Source organism: Neovison vison, chromosome 5 (genome assembly GCF_020171115.1).
Source record: "Neovison vison isolate M4711 chromosome 5, ASM_NN_V1, whole genome shotgun sequence".
NCBI classification, from domain to species: Eukaryota; Metazoa; Chordata; class Mammalia; order Carnivora; family Mustelidae; genus Neogale; species Neogale vison.
In genome coordinates, this window is record NC_058095.1 from 2,355,369 (window position 1) to 2,377,800 (window position 22,432).

A 22,432-nucleotide genomic window follows, 5' to 3' on the forward strand; every position below is an offset into this window, starting at 1 on the left:
GGGGCGCCTGGCCCTCGCCCGCTCTCCGTCGGACCCTCCTCCGGGACGCCAGTGGGACCGGGGCGCGAGGCGGCGGCGCCGCGGTCCCCTCTGGACACTCTCGGGGCAGAGGCTCGCGGAGTCCGCCCGGCGTGGGGTGGGAGGCTCCCCGAAGGGCCCCCGGAAGCGCTGGCAGTTGACTCGGTTGGGACGGCCTGGGGGCGGGGGCGGCTGAGAGCATCCGGGTCCGCCGCGCTGGCTTGTTTCTCCGAAAGGGCGTCTCTGGGGGTGGGCATGGCTCCATACACAGATTCTGGTATCTTCCAGGGGTGGGGGGGAGCAGGCGTGGGAGGGAGGGCCCAGGCTGCCCTCTAGGGGGACTCGGATGGCCGGAGCTTGCTGGCGATGGTCTGGCTGACCTTGAGCAGGGCGGCCTGGAACTGGGGGTTCTCGTTCTTCACCCGGTCGAGGATGGTGCTGATGACGGCCAGCCGATTGTCCAAGCGCCTGTGCTCCTGCAGCAGCGACTGCTTGGAGCGGAACAGGAACACGTACCTCCCGTCCTTCACAGCCTGGAGGTGCTTGACCCGCGTCTGCAGGGCCACCAGCTCCGAGAGGTTCTTGGGTGGGACAAGAGACCCCGCATCAGGTTATGCAGCTTGAAAATAGGACACCCGCTGTTCCCACACAAACTCAGGACTGGAGGAAATGCCAGGGGGAGAAGGGTGAAGGACAGGGATTCTCCAAACCGTGGAGAAGAGGCTGATGTGCTGTGACCTGGGCCTTTTCCTTTGCCCATCGTCTGAGAGACATTTGATAGCGCTGGGTGCCAGGCCCATAGTGGACTTCCCTGCGCTACCTCCCCCATCTCTGTGGTCAGGCTCAGACCCTGCAGACTCACTTGACCCCCCTCTACTGCTCACACCACATCCAATCCAGCAGGAACTCCTACTGGGGCAGCTGAAATTATATGCGGAATCCCAACGCTTCACACTAGCCTCATGGCTACTGCCCCGGTCCGTGCATCACCTCAATGAGGCCTCCCGTGTTCTCCTCTTGACCCTTCGGCATCAGAGCCAGAGGGATTCTGCTAATCCCAGAGCCATGCCTCAGCCCCAAACCCTCCACTGTCTTCCCACCTCCCTGACAAGAGCCCAAAGTCTCCTGGATTGTAGTGTCTCTGTCCTCAGGTCCAGCCTGCTGGCCTCTGACCACCCCTCGAGTGGCTCCTGCCCTGCTTTACCCAGCCAGCTCACTCCTTTGCCACCTTCCAGTCTGGACTCCGATGTTTCTCAAAAGACCCAGCCCCCAGTGCCCTTTCTCATCTTTTATTTTTCTCCAGAATATTTATCACCACCTAACACAAGCTATCTTTTTCATTGATTTTGTTTATCACATGTCCCTCTGTCCCCAAAAGGTAGCCTCCATGAGCCTGCTCTGTCGCCTTTGCGCCCCAGGCAGTGCCTGGCCCATAAAAGTTGTGCGATATTATTAGATGTTAGGGCATAAGAGGTGAGCGAGGTGTCAGACAGTGCCGGGCAGCACTGGGGTCCCTGCGCTTAACTGGGTCAGGAGGAGGCCTCGGCCGAGGGCGTGCTGCTGCTGCAAGGGGCAGGTTCCATGCCTGGCTGCTTGTGGCCCTGGTGCCTAAGGGGACTGGCCTACCTGTTGCTTGAGGGCCAAGAGCCGGTCCAGGTCGGCCTCGAGCTCGTCAGTACTGGACTGCATCACCGACAGCTGTTCCTGCTTCTCCGAGAGGGAGCGGCTCACGTGCTTTTGAGTTTCTTCCAGTTCTAGGATGGTTTTGGTGCACTCCTCGGTAGCCTGGGACATAGACAGGACCGTCCCAGGACCCTGTCTCCTGGTAACTAGGTAGACAGAGTCAGCTGGAGTCTGGGGAGGATCCCCACGAGGGCAGAGGGAGTCCCTGCCCCTCAGACACCAGGACCTGGAGGGGTGAGTCCCAGTGAGAGGGCAGGTAAGCCCACCCTGCAGACTGCTTCCCAAAGGCAGGCATGGCTGGGAGAGAGAAATGGGGGTCCCCCTCTTGAAGCAGGTCTGTCTGCAAGGGCACAGGGACCAGGGGCTGCTGGGCCCTTGTGTGCCGAGTAGGAACAGCAGATGCCTGGGGCAGGAGCTAAGCCTCACGGGGTGTGGGGTGTTGGGGGTGGGCATGGAGGAGGCCAGGCTCCGTCACAGTGAGGTTGGGCAGCTGGGGGTGGGGTGGGGACACAGCTGGTGGGGTCCAGTGGATCAATAAATCAGAGGCAACAGAGTGACTCTCGGGGTCTAGCTGGGGACACGGGAGAATTTGGGCTGTGCAAAGGGCCAGTCTGTGCGTGAACGCTGGCGGTCTTGCTGCGTGTGGCGCGTAGGGGAGCGCGTGGCAGGAGGATCTGGGCGCAGGCCCCTGGAGCTGGAGCTGAGCGGGGCTCAGGGAGGGCAGGGCAGGGCTGGCAGCTGGGGAGCCCCAGGGGTGGAGAGGAGTGGACATCATGAGTGACCAGCGTGGCAGAGAGGATCGGCCAACAAGGACCAAGAAAAGGCCATTCTGCTGCCTCCAGTAATTTCCAAATGAGCAGGTGGGTCAACCCCGTCATTTTCAGCTAATCGCTCCTCGTATAGGATTGAGGCCTTCAGAGACTCTCCCGACAGTCTCCATGGAATCCTCTGGACAGCTCTACGAGATGCATACCCATTCCACACGTCAGGAAGCTGAAGCACGGAGCTGTCAGGCAACATGCCTGAGCCTCGAGTGGAACAGCTTGCTGGAGCCCAGCGGGGCTCGGAGACTGGGTTCTTTCTCGGGTGAGCCTTCACCTACCCGGGGGGGCTACTGCTCATATATCACCCGGCAGAGGCAGAAACGCAGGCTCGGAAAGGTCCCACATATGCCCAAGGTCACACAGGCAGAGGGAGTCTGAGCCAGAGGCCGGTGACGGCCGAGGGAGTGTGTGCTGGGCAGGGCACACGCCATGTGCTTGCTGATACGGCCTGGTGCACGAGGGTGTGGGCCTTCCGAGTGCCCACCAGCCTGTCCCCCCACCATCTGGGCTCAGGGACACAGGGACTCAACATGAGCCACGGTTCAACACGCCGTGCATCCCTGACGCCGGTTCTGTGAGGGGGTAGGGTGAGGGGCTGAAATCTGGCGCTCTCTGGCCCTGGGTTGTACCGCTCTGTGTGGTTCTTTTGTAAAACCCAAGCTGGACCCCCTTCAAGGGCACAGTGACAGGCGCTGCATCTCTACCCAGAACTGGCACGTGGGTTGTGGGGCTCAGGCCCAGATGGTACAGGGGACAGTTGGCTTGTCTGGTTCCGGAGCCAGGCTCCTTCCCCCCGCAGCCCCCCACTGCCACTTCTCAGCCTGGTCAGACCGCCCCACACAGGAGCCCTGACTCAGCTCTGGGAATGGGGGCAGGAGAAGGGGCAGTGCTGAGTAGCAGGCTGGCAGAACAGAAGGACCGGGTCCACGGCACGCTCCCTCTTGTCGCAGGGCCGCCTACCTTGTGAATGTCCCTGATCTTGCGCCGCAGCTCTGTCTGCTGGTGGTGGAAGTCCGTCCGGGTGAGCAACTTCTTGTCCATCTTGGCCTGCCCCTTGGCCTGGGTGGAGATGGTCTCTCTGCGGGCGACGGCCAGCTCCATGTCCCGGATCATCTTCTCCTGCTGCTTCAGCAGCTGCCCGTGCCTGACCTGGGTGTACGGGGCAGGGGGGCCGTGAGGGAGAGCGCCCAGCACCACCTCTGCTGACTCTGCGGAGCCCTGACCTGGCAGGGGACCAGCAAGGGGGGTGTGCCCGAGGACGGAGGGCTCTGGAGCCATCCCCTGCTGGTCCGGAGGATGGTCCACGTAAAGAGTGCACTGACAAGGGGAAAACTAGAAACTGGCAGACGCCAGGGGAGGTTGGGAGACCGAGGACTGCCACGTGCAGCCTGGGTGGGATTCTGGAGCAGAAGAGGGACGGTAGCCAAGAAAGTGGGGACACCTGTACCAACCAGTCGTGGTTTTGGGAGATGGTGACGGGAAGGGTCTGTGGGACCAGGCCTGGGGCCCGGGTTGTCGCGGAGGCTGACGGTAAGGGCCACGTGAGGCCTTTCTCGGGTGTAAGGAGTGTTCCATCTCGGTCGTGGGGACAGAGACATGGGCCCGAGCTAAACCCGTCCAGCCGGACATTGAAAATAAATTCATCTCCTTGTGTGTACGTCAGTGAAGCCGGTTCAGAATAAAAAGGGATACACAGGCAGGAACCCCCAGGCCAAGGGCGGTGGTGGGAGACCTAGCCCACCGGGGTTTAAAGTGTGGCAGCGGCCTCATGCTCTGCAGGGGCCAGGGCCCAGGGCGGGGCCGGCACGGATGGGCTGTCGTCAGCGCGGCGTCCGCTCGCGAGCAAGCCCAGATGACGTGGGAATGCCAGCGAGACTCACACCCCAGCTGAGAGGACAGCGGCGGGCCCCTGCTTCACGCCGTGTCCAAAAATTAATTCCAGGTGGATTCAGGATCTCAAGATGTGCAAACACGTGCAGAGAACTTGGGAACATATTTGTGTCATTTCGAGCTGCGGTGGCTGTCGAGCGCAATCCGGGAAACCCAGAAGCCGCACAGACGGCAGACACGCCTCCCGGCATGAACCGGCACGACCCGGTGAGCGGGGAGAGACCCGGAGCAGAGGGAGAACGTGTGGGGCGGGGGTCCAAGGCCGGGCTTAGTAACGGTGACTCCACCGAGTTGCCAAGAAGTAAGAAAATGGAAATAGGAAATTGAGGAACTCGCCACACGCGCACACACCCACACACACACACACACCCGCTCAATAACCCATAAAAGAAAACAGGTAAGTACGAAGCTTCTAGAAGAAAATATAAGAGAAAAACCTCTGTGACCGTGGGCGGAGCTATGATTTCTTAGATGCACCACCGCAAGATGCACAGAGAACAGAGCCGGGCCTCACCGACGTGAGGGGCCTCGGACGCGTTCTGGGGTGTGAGAAAAGCCGCACTCGAGATAGTAGTTCACGCTGCACCGTCTGTGTCCGTGACATCCTGGGAGAGTTGGGGACTGGGGCGCGGGACACACAGTGCAGGGGGCACGAGGGAACCCGCGGGTGATGGAGATGTCACGAAGGGGCTGCATGTCACGAAGGGGGTGGTGATGTGGTTGTACATTTTTGTCACAGTGCACGGGACCGTGCCACCGGGGGCGAGCTCGGTTAAGTGTCTCAATTTGAAAATAAAGCTTTGTGGGCTGAGGATACCCTGAAGTGCCCAGGCTGTCGGGACGTGGCTGTCGCTGAGCACCTCTTGGAAAAATGATCTGAGGGGCTCTGGTCAAGACTGTACACGCCTCCGCCCTGTAATCCCACTTTGGGGAGTCTGACCTGCAGCAAACCCCAGCAAGAAAGGACGGTACGGCAAGCGTGGGGAACCGGGACACTGGATTCTCACCAACCCGGGATGCTCCAAGAAGTTAGGATACATACGCAGGACATTCTGTAACTGTTAAAAACTGGGCTAATGTCCGTATTTTTTTTTGAAAAATAAGTTGCTAAGCTAGACGTGCAGATCCCATTTTTGCAAAGGAAAGGAAGCAGCCGCACGTCATGGGCGGGGGGGGGCACGCCCGTGTGCGCATGCGCAAGCCCTTGGTGGTGTGTGTGTGTGTGTGTGTGTGTGTGTGTGTGTGTCTGACCTGCGGCAGCCAACGCATGTGGCTTCCAGGGTCTGAAAAGTCAGTTAATTGGAGCGTTTTAAAAACTTATCAGTAGCATGTGCATTTGATCAGCATTCCTGTGAATGCCGCAGACAGAGGGGTCCTGATTGAAAGCGGCTTTGTGGGAATGATGCCCGCCTGCTTTTACTACCTTCCTTGCTTATCCTAGGGCCCCGATTTAATCACCAGCTGTTTTTGAGGGAATGAAATCCAGCTCAGGAGGACAGTGGAGAGAACTCGAGGCTCCCACGGAAAAGATGGGTGTGTTGTCTGAACACATTACCAGGCGAGACACCTTTCCCCCAGTGGGATGTCTCTCCCCAGTGGGTCGTGAGGTTCAGGGGCCCACCCGCCCTCAGAATCATCAGAGTGCCCGGACTGCGTGAGGCAAGGGCACAAGAGTGTCCCGCGTAACACCGCGCACAGGGCTGTGGGTCTTGTGGAGTCTGTGATCCTCTCCATGTGAGAAGAACCGAAGTGGACGGACCTTGGGCGGGAGGTCAGCAAGGGAGCAGCCCGGAGTGCTTGCCCTTTGCCCTTCCCTGGGGATGGTGTCCATGCCACTGGCCAGGGTGGCCCGTGTGGTCCCGGGGGGGTCCACCTGGTTCCCAGGCCCCCAGAGCCCCATCTACCTTCATCCTGTGGATCTCCGCCTTCATGGCTCGGATCTCTGTCTGGCCGGTCTCGGAATCCACCGATGCCCGCATCTCTTTTGCCAGCTGGATTTTTTTCTCCCAAAGCATGATCTGGTGTCTTTAAAAGTGGGAGACGCAGTGTGAGGGTGGGAGACATTGAGGAGATTTCTTTCTGATGCTTCTGTGAGCTCCTGACCTAAGGGCTTGCTCTAAATTGAGACCTGCAGTGGACAGCCAGAAGGCAAGGGTGAGCAGAGGCCGAGCATGGTGGGCTTGGGGCGGGCTCAGAGAAGGGGGGCCGGTACCTGGGACCCTTACGCGCTCTCTCTCTCACTTGGCTTGTTTAAATACCCAGGCACTGAGTGGAGGGCTTGACTATCAAACAGAAACAAATCCCCATTCCGTTACCTGCGGGTCAACATAAACCCCCGGGGCCAAGGCGCTCTCTCAGATTCCTGCCCACACAACCCAGGGCAAAGGGGGGCTCTCCCTCCCTGGTCGGCGGTGCTGTCATGGCGTCACATGCAGACACAGCTACGCCACACCTGAAGCCACCGTACCTCTGTGTGCTAAGGATACTTCGGTTAAAAGGAGAAGTTCACATAGCAGCAAAGACGCACGCTCACCGCCTGGCTTCGATATTTGTGCCCCTCTCCACACCCAGCACGATGGTGTTTGGAGGTGGCCCCTCTGGGAGGTGCTATGTCACCAGGTGCAGCCTCATGAAAGGGGTCAGCGCCCTTAGAGACCCCCCAGAGCACCCTCAGGGACACAGCCAGAAGCCCAGTATCCAGAAGAGGCCCTCACTCACCCAACCCAACCCCCTGACCTTGGACTTCCAGCCTCCACAACTCTGACCGATGACGTTTATAAGCCCGGCCAGAGCTGTTGCCGCGGCCTGGATGGGCAGCGGGCTCAACCGAGCTGGAAGGAGCGCGAATGGGCTCTGACCTGGCCTGGCGCGGCTGACTCAGCAGCCAGTCCCGCGGGAAATGTGGGTCCACAGAAAATACATAAAACTGCTTCAGAGGGCAGCACAGAGAACCCCTTTTTTGTTTAAAAAGCAAGCAGACAAGAACGACGTATGCACTGTGGTTTCCCTGCAAAGGGAGGGAGTCGGAATGACCTGAGTCTTTGCAGACATTGTTACCGTTCACAATGCTACAGCTGGGGGTGGGTTACTCTTACAGCCAGGCGTCCTAAAGAGAGAGTACTTTTAAAAACTTTATCCCAAAGAAAAAGTCCCCCGTCAAGGGAACGCCTGGGTGGCCCAGTCGGTGAAGCGTCTGCCTTCGGCTCAGGTCCTCATCTCAGGGTCCTGGGAGGGAGTCCTGCCTGGGGCTCCCTGTTCAGCTGGGAGCTTGCTTCTCCCTCTCCCTCTGCTGCTCCCCCTGCTTGTCCTCTTTCTCTCTCTCTCTCTCTCAAATAAATAAGCAAAATCTTAAAAAAAAAAAAAAAAGGGAAAAGAAAAAGCCACTCAACTTCCCCGGAAAACTGGGAGGGCCGGGATGGAGGGCTGGAACCGCGCCCTGACACCTGCTCTTCCCTGGGCCCCGCCCCCAGCGTGGCTCCCCACAGGTGTGAATGGGCGGGGGCTGCGCAGGCGCGGCGGCAGGGGGCGGGGCGGGGCGGGGCCGGCACTCACTCCGCCTCCACCAGGTTGCTCAGCGTGGCCTCCTTCTCCTCTTGCAGCTGGTTCAGCCTCTCCTGCATCTGGATGGTCTCCCTCTCCGAGGCCTGCGCGGGGACAGGGGCGCGGCCGGCTGCTTGGGGACCCCGGCGGCCGCAGGGCCCACCGTGTGCCCTCCCGCCCGTGCGCGCCCCCGCCCCCCCCGCCCGCCCGAGCCCAGAGCCCGCGCGTGTCGCAGCGGGCGCGCGCCAGACCTTGAGCGCGCGCACGAACTCCTTCTCGGTCACCAGGTTGTCCTGCTGCAGCCCCTCGGAGCTGCTCCGGTTCTTGCTCATCAGCGCGCTGAGCTTCTTCAGGTCGTTGTCCAGGTCCTTCATGCGGCGCTCGATCTCCTTTTGCTCCTTCTTCTCCTGGTCGATCTTGTCTGCAGCGGAGGGGACGCAGGGGTGGCCGTGCTCCCAGAGTAGCCCCCACCCCAGTCAGGGCCCTGCGGGCCACAGGGAAGCGACCTCTCTCTGGCCGCTCCGTTCCCAAAGCCTGGCCCTCCCAGACACCGGAAAGGACCGCTGTGTGGACAGCCAGCAGGTGCGGGACGGGATGGTGGCGGGCAAGCCCCCTGCCCTGAGAACAGCCTGTGGGGAGGTGACTGGCGCTCAGTGGGTCTCCAAGAAAGGTGGGCCTTGCCCCCTACGAGGCGCCGCCCAGCTTAGGGGCAGGGGCCAGAAAACAACCACCCTAATGGGCAGGCCAGGAGGGCAGCAGGGCCTCCTGCGTGAGGGGTCCAGGTGGAGTGGGGCCCGGAACACCAGGGAGCATTTCCTGTGGGGCTGCATGGCCGGGTTGACCTGCATGGATCTCTGGTCAGAGACACGGGTGGGACCAGGATGACTCTGTGGGGGCCTTGGGGGGGTGGGGGCAGCCAGGAAGGGTGCTCATGTCCCTCTTCCAGGCACCCTGCCCATCAGAGACCCCTGGTTTTTACACCGCCTGGGACAAGACAGGGGCTGGGGAGCCTCGGGTGGGACCGTTTTCTAAGTTCAGCTGGAGAGGAAGAAGGCTTCTCGTCCCACGACCCTCGGTTTGGGACGCGAGGTGTCCCGTGTCCCTGAGCAGGGCAGCCAGCCCGCGGGGCCCCTGCACCGCCCGGCACTTACTTTCTATCCGCAGCTTCTTCTGCTCCAGGATGCGTATCTCCTTCTTGAACATGTCCAGGGACGCCAGCTGCTCCTCCCGCTCCTGAGTGACCTTCACCATCTCCTGCTGCAGGCGGAGCCAGGTCACCTGGGCCTGGGTCACGCTGGTGTTGTTCTCGTCGATCAGCTTGCTCAGCCTTTTGATTTCAAGCTCCAGAGGCCCCACTTCTTCCCCCTAAAAGTGAGAGTCACCAAAAAGCAAAGCGAGCTTCCTTGTTTTCAAAGGTCTGCTTTCCGGGTGGGCTGAGGAGGGCAGGGACCCCGCCTGGGATCATGCATCTGTAGGAGGACTGGGGGACATTTCCTCGAGGGCACTGAGGGTCCCACGTCTGCCCCTGACCCACTGTGGGAGACACAGGTCTCAGGAGGCCTGTGGCCCCTTCCCCATCATGCCACAGCCTTGTGGGGCCAAGGGCAGGGCCTTAGCATGGCCTCCATTACTCAAAGGGGCTTTACAAGTTTTCTTTTAGGGACAGACCATCAAGGGCCAGAGTCTTTACTCCCTCATTGTCCATTGGGCCGCGGCTTTGAGAAGCTTTCTGGTGCTCGGGATCTACCTAAGACCATGCCCAGCTGACCATCTTCCTCCTGAGCTTGAAGCCCATGGAGGGGCCCCCACGTTAGGGATACGTGGATAACCTATAAGGACTTCAGGCCTCAAACTCATCAGATGCCCTCACTTAGAGCAGTGGTCAGATCCTACCTTCTGTCTTTGCTTGACAAGAAAGAAGATTTGGTTCCTGGTGAAAGTTACAGGATCCAGTTTCAGAGGCCACCAAAAAGACACACAGCCATTTCCTTACCACCTGCCTTTCTGGCCATGACAGCAGGGGTGAGGACCTTCAGCAGACAGCGTCTGGCCTGAAATAATTACTGTCTGGACCTTGGCAGGAGAAGGTTCACAGGCAGCCCCCGACTTGGGGGGTCCCCCCCTCACCGTGTCACCCATAAAAGGGGCGGGAAAGGAATGGCTCTGTTCCGTGTGAGTTCTGACATGGCCAGGTGCAAATATCAACCGGGAGCAGCCTCTCCTGGCCCGGAGGTCTTACCCCCAGCTCAGAAACCATCTGCTCCAGCTGCTTATTGAAGAAGTTGATGAGGCCTTGCTTTCTTTCGATCAGGATTGTGCGCCTAGAGATCTCGTTCTCGCTGTTGGTGATGAGGTCATTGACCTTCTTCACTTCCTTGTCGAGCTCCGCCAGCGTCTTCTGGTGCATGTCCAGCCTGCAGTTGGTGTTTGTGATGTTCAGGGTGGTCTGAGCAATGTCGCCGTCAATTTTGGAAAGATGTGTCACCTGTATTAGCATGAGGAAACATGTCTGAGCATTCTTTCTCGCCGGGGCAGGGGGTCTAAATGAGCTGGCTAGGCTATCATTTCTGAGCATCTGCTACACAGTCGACCTCTCTTTCCTTCTAGTCTTTATATAGGACCGCCCCACCTTCCCCCAGAACCGAGGGCAGGATACCCTCTACACATAGGTTTATAAGCCGCTTTTTAATTAACTCAATCTTGACTTCTATGCTCATGTCATTTTTAATGGCTGTGTAATACTCCCTTATACCGGTAACCTAGGAAACTAGCCACGGTTGTCGTCCGCCTCCTCCTTCCATCCTGTCCCACAGGATCTGGCGCCCAGGGGCTGGTCTGGACAGCTGGTACGTTTTTGTGAAGGAAACGGATTCCTTCCTTTCTGAGGTTGTACTGCTATGGCCAGTCAACAACGACTTCTCATTTGTATCTGGTGGTACAGAAGGGTGTCCTTACATTTTGCTGAAAAGCTAGACACAGTCATAGAAAGACGGTATCTTGCTGTGCTGTCATCGGCCGCCTGGGCGGCTCTGGGCTCTTGCCAGCCCTGGGTTGGATCAGGAGTCCCAGCCAGAGCTGAGTCGCTGAGGGCTTCTCGGGGCCCGCCCACTGTCCTGAGAGTCTTGACGAGAACCCCTGCCTCTTCTGCTGGCTCTCAGGGAGAGTGTCCAGGTCCCTCCTGTGACCCAGGGTTTACTGGGAGCTATCTGTGAGAACCAGAGGACGGGGGTGGCAGGCACAGTCGCTCAGGCTTCCTTTGTAAACGGACTCTTTTCCCCGAGCGGTGGCTGTGTCCTGACCCTACGATCTGGCCCCTCAGCTCTCGCCCACATAAATTCTCAGCTTTCTCCTGGCCCCTGGCCCCTGCCAGCTCCCTGTCCTCCAGGGTCATCTCAGCTCTGCCCCCAAGACCCCGGCTGGCTCTGTCTCACGTGCATCCACTGACTGGCGCCCGTGGGTGACTTGGCAGGACGCCCAACAGTCCTGGGTTTTAGAGCCAGACCCTGCCCACCTGGATGCTTCCGGCATCGCGGTCACCCAGCTCCCCACGGGAACGCTCCTGCGCCCTCCAGGCCTCTGAGCTCAGGCTGAGCCATGTGTCTTTTTGTCAGGACCATCTAGGATAGGGTCTCCACAGGGGGCTCCCCCTTCCTCTTCGCCCTCCGCGCTTGCCGTCCCACGGGGCTCCAGCAGGCCCTCAGCTCTGCTCCTGGACCGTTGGCTCTTACTGAGACCACCCTGGCCGCTCCTGAGCTACCTTGCAGACCTGTGCCTGCCCTCCCTCTGGGCCCCCTCCAGATCCCAGGGTTTTTTTCTTTTTAACATTTTGGAAAAAGTACCCCCTTTAAAGAGCTAGACTTGAATCTCTAGGGTGATCGTAATGGACAAATTTGTGAGATCAAGACTCTTTACTGCCCTCTGCTGGACATTGCTGGTAGTGTGTGTACCACCTGCAGGGGCTGCTGGGGGCCTGGGGGCCTGGGAGCTTGGGGGTCTGGGGGCCTAAGAGCGCAGCCTCCCCGAAGGACTGGCGGGTGACTTCACGCACACTGTGCTCGTTGGCTTCTCTGGAGTTTTGCTCCCAGGGCGTAGTCTTGCCCTGACTTCCCAGAGAAAGGATGAGCGGGACGCCCCCAGCATCAGACAGGACCGCCCACGGAGACCCAGCTGAGTCCAGTCTTGGTTCCGGCCCCGTCTCCCCACTTCCTTGCTATGACCAGGCCAGGGGCAAGCTGCCCTTCTCCCAGGGCAGGGATGCCCTTCGTCCGGGAGGGATGGGGTGCCTCGGGCTGCCAGCCAGGTAGACAGCAGCCCCGCCCTCCAGGAAGGACAGGGGAGCCCGCCAGCTGTCTCAGCCAAGCCTCCTCCTGCCAACAATGGCCAACAGTCGCTGACATGCAGGGGACAATGGCCATCAGCTACTGACATGCCGGGGTGTAGCTTCTGGCTCCCCCCACCTTTGCTGTCACTGTAATCAGCGGTTAGATCGGGTGCTCTAACACCGGCCAGGTGTCTCACGCAGGGAGAGAGTAAAGGCCGAGCCCAGGATCACATGGGAGCCCGACTCATGCTCTTAACCGCAGGCTGGGAGGGGCCCACGTCCCCTCAACTCCCGCCCCTCGGATGGAAGCTTCTGGTAGTCTGGAGAGCAAGGAAGCGTCTGTGTAGCTGCCGCTACGTGCCGGCAGGGCGAAAGGGCTCCCTTTATCCTGAGACCTGGGGGGCCCTGGGGCAGGCCGTCTGCTGGGCTGTGCCCTAGGCCTGGTGTAGGCGCGGTGGCCTCCGAGGGTTCCGCAAGGGGACCCACCGAGGCAGAGGACGCTGGAGGGGGTCACACCATGGGAGGCAAAGAAATGATTCAAGGAAGGGCACAGGGACCCCCGACCATGGCTCGGAGTGAAGCGAGACCCCAGGAAGAGCAAGAGAGAGCTCTTGGAGGAGGTCCCCAGGCCGCGGGGGCCTCGCCTGGTGGGGCAGAGGTCTGGGCTCTGCGACCCCACCCTGTGAGCCTGGGTTTTTGCCATAGCAGCTTCTCCTCACAAGTGTGGACAAAGACGTCTGGCGAGCACGTCCAGAGCTGAGTTGTTCACGACGTTTAGAACCTGGAAACACGTTCAAGTGTCTCCGCAGAGGGTTTTCAAGCACGATGCATTCGTCTGTGTGACGAAGTGGCGTGCGCAAAGGAAAATGTGGGTTTTGAGGAACATTTCACAGACAATGTTAGTTGGATGAACTAAAACAGCCTCCGCCCGGGGAGAAAGCCCGTGGGGACCTGCGCTTCCTCATGCGCTTTCCTCTCTGCGGCGTATTTCGGTGAAACACACGAGACTGGACTAGGATAGACGTGAAAACTGATAAAGGAGTCGGACGTTGTTTACGGTGGGTGCACGCGGTGCGTCCACGTGCGCGCCTGCACGGGCGGCGAGTCCCTGTGTGTGCGTGCGCGTGTGCACACGAGTGTGCGTGCGTCTGTGAGAGTGTCGGCTCGTGGGTGTGACTAGAGCTCAGTGACAAGTGAACAGACCGGCTGAGGGGCCCTCGCTCGGCCCATCCCCCGCCCGTGACCCGCCAGCCCGGGCGCCCCCAGGGCCGCGGCGTCCGATGGCCTACCAGGTTGGTCTTCTGCTTCTGCAGCTTCAGGATGAGCTGGCGGAAGTACTTGGTCATCTTGTTGGACGTCATGTGCTCCTGCAGCTTCTCCACCATGGAGGCGTCCATCCTCCTCCTCAGCTCCAGCTCGTGCTGCGTGGACTGCTGGACGGACTGCAGGTCGCCCGTGCTGGCCGCGTACTCCTGGACAGGAAGGAAGGAGCAGGGACGGGGCTGTGCGGGGGCGGCCACGGGGACACGCCGTGCGGGCGGCGGGACGGGGTCGTACCATTTGGGCCTTGCCCAGCGCGTCCTCCGTGTCCTGCAGCGCCAGCCGGTAGGTGTTGAACTCGCTCTGCAGCGCCTCCTGCTTGCTCAGGCTCTGCGCCGTCAGCTTCTGCATCAGGCCGGCCTCCGTCTCCTCGCGGTTCAGGATGCTCGCCAGCTTCTCGTTCTTCTCTTCCTCCTTCATGATGGATTTCTTGTAGGCCTCGATCTCCCCGTCGATGGACATGATCTGGTGCTGGCATTCGCTGCCGGGAGCAAGAGAGCAAAGCCGGGGCCTCAGAGCGCCCGTGCCCGGGCTCCGCCCGCGTGCGGAGGGGCTCGCCGGGCAGAGAGGGACGAATGGGGACCCAGCTCTTAGCAGCAGCCAATCTCGATGCCCGCTTCCTGACCTGGTCACAGAACCGCTGCCCACTTTGATGGGTAGAGAGTAAGGGAGAAGGGCCGGAGAGGGCGGGCATTGTCCTGAGGCCGGATCTGGCCACCCTCGCCGGTCAGGGGAGCGATCCCGGACAGGGAGTGTGCTAATCCAATTTCATACACACGGACACGGGAACTCCGAGCCCTTGAGCCGCAGGCCCGTGGCCACGTGCGTGGCGTGGCTGGGAGGAGCACGTGTGGGTGTCACTCCTGACTCTCGGTTCCCCTCTGCACATTGGCTGTGCGAATGCCTGTGACTAGCATCAAGGCAGACAGACAGGTGCTGGGTAGTAGAATCTTCATTTGCGTGTGACACATTGTTTCTCCTGCATTCTGAGACGTCCTGCGGCTATGGGCTTTTCTCCACTGGTTGTATCTGATCCTTTGAATAAGTTCTTATCCAAAGTTCTTATTCAAAATCAGGGATGTCTGGGTGGCTCAGTGGGTTAAAGCCTCTGCCTTCAGCTCAGGGTCCTGGGATCGAACCCCGCATCGGACTCTCTGCTCAGTGCGGAGCCTGCTTCCTCCTCTCCCCCTGCCTGCCTCTCTGCCTACTAGTGATCTTTTTCTCTCTCTGTCAAATAAATAAATAAAATCTTAAAAAAAAAAAAAGATACTGGGGAGATGTGCCGTGTTTATTTAGCAGAAGACTCACTATCGTTAAGGCGTTAGTTCTCCCCCAAAAGATCTTTAGCCTCAACTCAATTCTAATTACAATCGTAGTAAGTATATTTTTTCCAGAAATTGCCACACTCATTCTAAAGTTATATATGGAAATCTACAGGACCTCAAATTGCCCAAATACTTTTGCAAAAGAAGAACAAGGACCCCACAATCCGATTTTAAGACTTTGTATAAAGTTGTCATTTTCAGGTCCGTGTGGTTTTATTGGTGGAGGGAGCAGAATCAGGAGTCCACACACAGACACACCGACACACAGACACACGTGGCCAATTGATATTTGATGAAGGGGACACAGTCTTTCAATGGAGAGAGGACGGTCTGTTCAGCGGCGGTGCTGGGACTGTGGGCAAATGGACGGAACTTGGGTCTCATGCCGCGACAGACGTTATCTGGGGATGGTCACGTACCCACGGGGAAGAATTAGCAGAAGACACAGGAGGGAGCTTCAGGACCCCGCATCGGGCAAAGATTTCTTCAAGAGGACACAAAGAGCATGAGCTATGAAAAAAATAATTAACTGGGCTTCGTCAACATTTAAAGCCTCTGTCCTTCCGAAGCCACTGTCGTGAGAATGGGAAGACAAAGCCACGGGCTGGGGGGGAATATGTTCAGAGCACACGTCTGAGGGAGGCATTGTATCTAGAATATATGAAGGGCTCTTCTGAGTCAGTAACGAGATGAGCCCCTCAATATAAAAAAGAAGGTCTCCGGGGGGCAGGTCAGCGTGTGAGAGCGTGCTCAACCTCGTCAGTCATCGGGGATGCAGGGTTAAACCTCGGGTGACTCCCCGACTCCCCGACTCACGGCTGAACGGACCGGCTAACGTTAAAATGATTGACAACAGCCAGTGTTGGTGAGGACGGGGCAGTCTCTGGGAATCGCGCCCGCTGCTGGAGGGAGCGCAGAATGGAACAAACGGGATTGGAAAAAACACGCGGCGTTTGTGACCACGTCAGTGCGCGCTCAGCAGCGGTCCCAGGCCCGGCGCTCCCCCAGGGGACGAGGACGCACTAGACGCCCAGACGCGTACATGCTGTCCCAGCAGCTCTGCCCACGACACCCCGGACCGGAAACCACGGGGAAGCCCGTCAGCTGGTGACCCGGTGAACGCGGCGGTGGTCTCTTTGGCGATAACGAGAGACACACGGCCGGGCTGGCACCGTCCCACGTCCCACGTCCCACGTCCCACATCCCACGTCCCACGTGGGGATGAAGCTCAGAAGCCGGGCGAGGACGGCCACGTGCTGCGTGACTCCATCCCCGGGACCTCCCGGGAATGACGGGGCGGGCGGGACAGAGAGCAGATCGGGGCTCGGCGTGGGCTGGAGGTGGGGAGACGGACTTGGGGATGAAGGAAACGGGCCGTCGTCCTGAGGGCCCGGGAGGGGGGTACTTGCCTCTGCCCATCTGCCACGCTCGCAGAGCTGGGCACGGGCGAAGGAGAACTTTTGTACATAAGAAATCTGCACATAAATTAGCCTCAATAAACCCAACCTAAAATAAAAAAGCTACTCATTTTCTTTTTTAGGAAGTAGCAGCCTTATAAATGTCTAAAATCTGACAATAAAAATAAGCCATCCAATTTAAAAAGACACAGTCACAAATTGCATGACAGAAGTCTGAACACGTGGTAAGACATACGTGCGGGACAAGAGATGCCTGTGCGCGCCCAAAATGCTAATAAATTGTCATTGTCCCCGAAGGAAAAAGACGGTGGTATTGTGAACCTTTTTTCCCGTTTTTCAAATTTCCTAGAATGTGATCACTTATCCTTGATAAAGATTACTTTAAAAAAAAACACACTTTAGGGGGGCACCTGGGTGGCTCAGTCAGTTAAGAATCTAACTCTTGATCTTAGCTCAGGTTGTGAGTTCAAGCCCCGAGCTGGGCTCTACTTTGACCGTGGAGCCTGCTTAAAAAAGACCAAAAATAGCAGTATCACATGCTGATAAGTCAAGTCACATGAAGACAGAATTGATCACTCAATTTAGTCAATGTATTAACAGGGTTCCTGTGGAATGGTGGGGATGAAACTTGATGGGATTAGGCTCAAGAGAGATTAGAAGGAGTTTCTGGAAAAGGTCTTATTTTTGCCTAGACATGGAAGCCACCCCATGGAGACCTTGGATGTTCTGGCCGCCATCTTGAAAAACAAGCCTACCCTGGGCTCCACGCTGGGCATGGAGCCCACTAAAAAAAAAAAAAAAAAAAAAAAAAGATAGTTAAAAAAAGAATGAAATAAAAATTAAAAAGGTACTTTAAGAACGTCCTTGATTATGGGGAATCAGGCTCCCTGTTCAGTGGGGAGCCTGTTTCTCCCTCTCCCTCTGCTGCTCCCCCTCTTGTGCTCTCTGTCAGGTAAATAAATAAATTCTTTTTTCAAAAATATTTATTTATTTGACAGTGAGAGACAGAGATCACAAGCAGGCAGAGAGGCAGGCAGAGAGAGGGGGGGAAGCAGGCTCCCTGTGGAGCAGAGAGCCCGACCCGGGGGCTCCATCCCAGGACCCTGAGACCATGATCTGAGCCGAAGGTCCTATGCTGGGAATGCACTTGTGTGCTCAAAACCCTCGACTTCCTGGGTGGCTCAGTGAGTTAAGCCCCTGCTTTTGGCTCAGGTCATGATCCCAGGGTCCTGGGATCTAGCCCTGCATCGGGCTCTCTGCTCAGCAGGGAGCCTGCTTTTCCCCGTGCCCCCGCCTGCCTCTCTGCCTATTTGTGATCTGTCAAATAAATAAATGAAATCTTAAAAAAGAGAGAGAGAGAGAGTAAAAAAAAAATAAGTGTTCAAAACATTTTTTTTTTTCCCCGTTAGTCCGATGGGCACCATCCAAATGGCCAAGTTCTTGCCGGGCTCTGGGACCCCCTGTGGGGTGTGGCCTTTTGGGGAACCACCTGGCAGATCTCTGCACGGATGTCCCCCAGAACTCAGGGCTCGACACACTGTCACACACTGTAATAAGCAGGGACGTGGGTGAGACCTTTCAGCGGAGACGTGCGAGGACCCGCCCTGCCTGGGTGGGAAGCCCCCCCCAGCTGCCGCTGGCCGCCCGCTCCGCTCCGCTCCGTGCTGGGAAAGGAAGGAATGACCCGACGTCAGGCGGAGATCAGGAAAGGTCTCCCGGGCAGGTCGGTGAATGAGAAAAGCAAGGCGTTCAGCAGTGTGTACGCAGCGTGCTACTTCCGTGTGTGTGTGTGTGTGTGTGTGTGCACGCGCGCGCGCACGTGCGTCTCGTTGCGGGGGGAGGGTGGTTGTTTTGTTTTGCTTTCTTCTTAATCGCAGGACCGAAAAGGAGAAAAGTGTCCTGCTGTCCAAGCCCCGGAGATGCAGAGCTGCCGAGCGGCTCACTCACTACTTCCTGCCCACCGCCCTGCACCGGGGTCCCCATCACCTGGGGACTGCAGGAGGGCCCTCTTCCTTCCCCTCCCCGGCAGGGAGATTAAGGCAGGATCCGGGATGGTTTCCGCACACAGGTGGTGAAGAGCAAAGGAGGGGGAGACTTCTCTCCCAGAGATAAACACCCCTTTCTCCTTCTCCCACTGTTTGTCCTAATCTTCCCAGGAAGCCTGAGAACGAAAGCTTTGCCATCCGGGTACCACGGAAAGTCTGAAAACGCTGAATCTTGGTGAACAGTAGGGAGCTTTCAGGGCGGAAGCCGGGGCTGTGGGGCTGCAGGCGCACCCCTCTGCCCCCGCAGATCCAGCAGGAAGGGCGCCGCGGGCGCACCTGGGGAGGTGGGGGTGCCTCGATCTGAGCATCCACCTGTCTCTCTGAGCTCCCGGCCCCCCACCGTGGTGCCCCCGAAGGGCGGCCAGAGACTGTCCCGGGTGTGCCGATACCTGAGCGCCTCCTGGATGGTCCCGTGGGCCTCGTCGCGGTGCTTCATGCCCACCAGGCAGGCTGCCCACTGCTGCAGGATGCGCCTTTTCTCCACGTTGATGGCGTCGATCTCCATGCAGGCCTGCGGGGGAGAGCTGGGGTGAGGGGGACGTTGGTCCAACCTCACTACGCTCAAGGCCCCAGGAGGATGTCTGAAAAGCCCCAAACGTCCTGGAACATCTCCTTCCCCTGTGTCACCCTTGTTTTTCTGACCCCGCACCAGCAAAAGGGTAAGTGTGAAAATAATACATCGAAACACCCAGCCGAGCCCTGACTCCGGGCCCCAAGGCCCTCAGTGTCAGGGCTCCAGGAGGAGGAGATGGTGGGGAGCCAGCAGGGATGGGCACCCGTCACACTCAGACCCCAGACGCCGGGGGTGGGAGGTGTCGCTAATTCTCACAGGGAGCACTGTCCACAGACTGTTGGCGTTTCCGTCACAAGAGATGGGTACAGCCTTGGTGCCTGACACCCCTTCCCGTAGGAGCCTGAGCTGTCGAGAATGACCTGGCAGCTCCGTGGGAGCTTCCGCCGGACCCTGGTGTGTGTGTGTGTGTGTGTGTGTGTGGCGTGCGCCTGGCCACGCGTGTACATGCGCGTGTGTAATCATATCTCTATGTTATTTTATAGCCTGGAATTAAAAATTAACACGTTGTACCCAGGTTTCTATGTCAGCAAGGGTCTGTTTGATTGTTGGGATATATCCTGACTTTTGTGGCTAACGCCCTGCCCTTGGGACTTTGCTATTGAACCCAACACGGTGTCCCCAGTGAATCACTATTCATTTTGCTTGTGGAGTTTTTAATGCACAACATTTTTGCTTGCATGCTTCTTCAGTAGTTTCCTTGGAAGGAGGCCCAGGCGATATTTCGGAAGGGGGCAGGGGAGTCTTCGGGGTGGGGTGGGTGTACGGGAGCTCATGTGTTTTTCCGACCAGCCTGGGGGGCGGGCAGTCCCCTCTACGCTGGTTCCCTTCTATCAGGGGTTCCTCACCCTGTTCATTCAGGGTGTCTGTGGTGCACCTGCTCTGGGCGGCGCGGTGTTCTGGGTACAGGAAGGCAAAGTGAATGGGACGCGGGGCCGCCCTGCCTGGCGGAGACACACCGAGCCGCGAGGGGCAGAAGGCACCGAGAGACACAACCTGGGCCTATGCCCACGACCGTCCCGTAGTGGCACAGGGCGCGGGGTATTTCCTACTGACTTGCGTGATCTGTTCCCTCCACCAAAGCCACTCGTGGGTGAAAGCCTGTCTTTCCTGGCGGGTGTCCCGTCTTTTCACCCTGCTGGTGGCCCCCTCAGTCCCCAGGCGCCGCGGTGGGCCTGCCTCACCCTCCCCCTGGGTTCCATTAAGAGGGTCTCTTCTCGGTGCTGGGCTTCCAAAGGCCCTGCAACTCCGGATTTAAAGAATATTTTTCTCATAGTTTCTTCCAGTACATGTTCCCCATTTACATCTCGTGTCTGGTATGAGGAAAAGATTTAATTTTTCCCCAAATGATGAACCAAAGGTCCCTCCTCCGTTGGGCAAGATTCATGTGTTCTCCGCTGATTCACAGTGCACTCAAGTTTCCTGCGGCATTTGCTCCCTCCGGGGCTCTGCTCGTGGGCTCCACGGCCCGTCCGTCCCAGACTCCAGGCTTCAGAATGGTGACATTTAGCGGGGTACCCTAAGGATGACCCACCAGCCAGGGGTTCTGGGACTCTTCTGGCTTTAGCACAAGCCCCACATCTCAGGACACCCCTCTGTTCGTGGCAAAACCCCTCCCGAGCTTCCCTTTCCCTGACAGCTCCTGCCTAGTCCTCCAAAAGTACGCTTCGCGTCAAACCTCAGAATCTCTTCGCTAACTAGAAACTGCCTCCTGGGGCGCCTGGGGGGCTCAGTCGTTAAGCGTCTGCCTGCAGCTCAGGTCACGATCCCAGCGTTCTGGGATGGAGCCCCACATCGCATCGGGCTCCCCGCTCAGCAGGAAGCCTGCTTCTCCCTCTCCCCGCTCCCTGCTTGCGCACTCTCTCACGGTCTCTCTCTGTCAAATAAATAAATAAAATCTTTAAAAAAAATAAAAAATAAAAACTGCCTCTTTTCTTCTGGGATTCTGATCAGAACACATTCTAGATCCCCTGGTTGGAGGGCCCCGGGCGCTTTCCCACATGGGCCCACGTGGGCCTGTCCATTTCTGCAAGTGTTTTCTTCTCCCCATAAAAGCGGCGTGTGTCCTCCACGTTCCCGCACCCGAGAGCGCAGGTGGTGACTCACAGACCAACAAAATAGGAAGACACGGCCACTGTTGGCCTCAGCTGCCCTGAGGGCCCCTCTGGCCATGCGCCCGCAGCCCAGCTCAGCCTCCCTGGGACACCAGGGGCCTCTCCTGGGAGGATCTGGCCGACAAGCAGACCCAGGTGTCCGGCCTCCTGGGCTGCCAGCTGCCGTGCAGAAGAGGAACTGCCGCGTCCCCCCGTGGGGCAGCCGGACGCCCGACCGCTTCGGGAGACACGCGGGGAGCCCGTGGGCTGAGTGGAGCGTGGGGCCCGGCGATCCCCTGGCCTTGGGGGGTGCGGGGCGGCTCCTACCTCGCTCACGGCCTTCCGGAGGACCCGCGTGTCCTCGGCCTGGGCGCAGCTCTGAGCCTCCAGCAGCGTGATCTGCTCCTCCAGCCGGTGTGCTCTGCTGGTGAGCTGGTCCACGTGCAGGTCCTGCGAAGGGGACCGGTTCCTGCGCGCCGCACCGGACGCCCCACCCAGCCCACGAGCCCCTCGCCCGCCAGAGGCCGGGGGGGGCGGGCTCCTGGGAAATGGAAGGTTGGGGTGGAGGGGAGGTGGGGGGCAGTGCGGGGGGCAAGGCCACCGCGCGGAGGTCGCAGAGCACCTGCTGCTTCTTCTCCACCTCCGCCCGCGTCCGCTGCACCTCCGACTTCTTCACCACCTGCTGCATCACGCGGATGTCATCACGCACGTCCTGCTCTATGTTCTGCATGTAGAACAGGTGCAGGGCCAGGCCGTCCAGCTCCGTCTGCAGAGCCGCCACTGTGGGGGGAGGGGCGGCGCTCAGTGTCCCACACACGTCGTCTCGGTGCCCAGGGCTCCAGAAGCCTCCCTGCCTGGGAACCTGCGGCTTCCGGACCGCGGAGACCCCGACTTCGCCATCACAGCCCTGCAGTCTGGTCGGGGAGACGCAAGCACAGGTAACCCCCGTCCAGCCATCGTCAGCGACCATTCCAGCGCCCCCCGGGTCTTAAAGGCCCTCCCCGTGTCTGAGGATCTGCTGAGACCCAGGCAGGCCACGAGGCCTCCTGTTACTCCGGCACATTTCTTACCGCGTAGACCTTGGGCGTCTAGGTAGTCCTGCATGCTGGGAGGACACCTGCCCAAGAGGGTGCTGAGCTCAGCCAGAGCCCCCCGTCCGTCCAGGGACTGAAATGGCCTGTGGTGGTGCAGGCCAGGAGTGCCAGGGCTGTCCTGGGGGCCAGGCCTCACCAGCACAGCACTGTCCGCTCCCCACTCGGAGCCAGATGGTGGATTTCTGTCCAGCGACAAGCCCAGGAGAGAGGCCTAGGGCGGAACCAGCGCTCCCCACGCCTGGCTCTCGGACCTCCAGCCCCCAGGACTTTGAGAAAACAAGCCCCGCAGC

General features: G+C 58.9%; 1 protein-coding gene across 1 annotated transcript in view; it reads right to left on the bottom strand.

Moving 5' to 3' along the window:
* Nucleotides 1-318: 318 nt before the first annotated feature.
* Nucleotides 319-22,432, bottom strand: part of CCDC40 (coiled-coil domain containing 40) — a 31,459-nt gene continuing 9,345 nt past the window's right edge. Inside the window, exons 8-20 of the mRNA XM_044250196.1 lie at nt 21,671-21,828; nt 21,376-21,498; nt 18,774-18,895; nt 13,834-14,077; nt 13,566-13,748; nt 10,195-10,440; nt 9,107-9,320; nt 8,207-8,376; nt 7,968-8,059; nt 6,320-6,440; nt 3,486-3,674; nt 1,645-1,803; nt 319-599 (exon numbers count right to left, since the gene is read on the bottom strand). Coding sequence (XP_044106131.1) covers nt 351-599; nt 1,645-1,803; nt 3,486-3,674; nt 6,320-6,440; nt 7,968-8,059; nt 8,207-8,376; nt 9,107-9,320; nt 10,195-10,440; nt 13,566-13,748; nt 13,834-14,077; nt 18,774-18,895; nt 21,376-21,498; nt 21,671-21,828 — 2,270 coding nt within the window. The 3' untranslated portion in view covers nt 319-350. The remainder of the gene's footprint in view (nt 600-1,644; nt 1,804-3,485; nt 3,675-6,319; nt 6,441-7,967; nt 8,060-8,206; nt 8,377-9,106; nt 9,321-10,194; nt 10,441-13,565; nt 13,749-13,833; nt 14,078-18,773; nt 18,896-21,375; nt 21,499-21,670; nt 21,829-22,432) is intronic.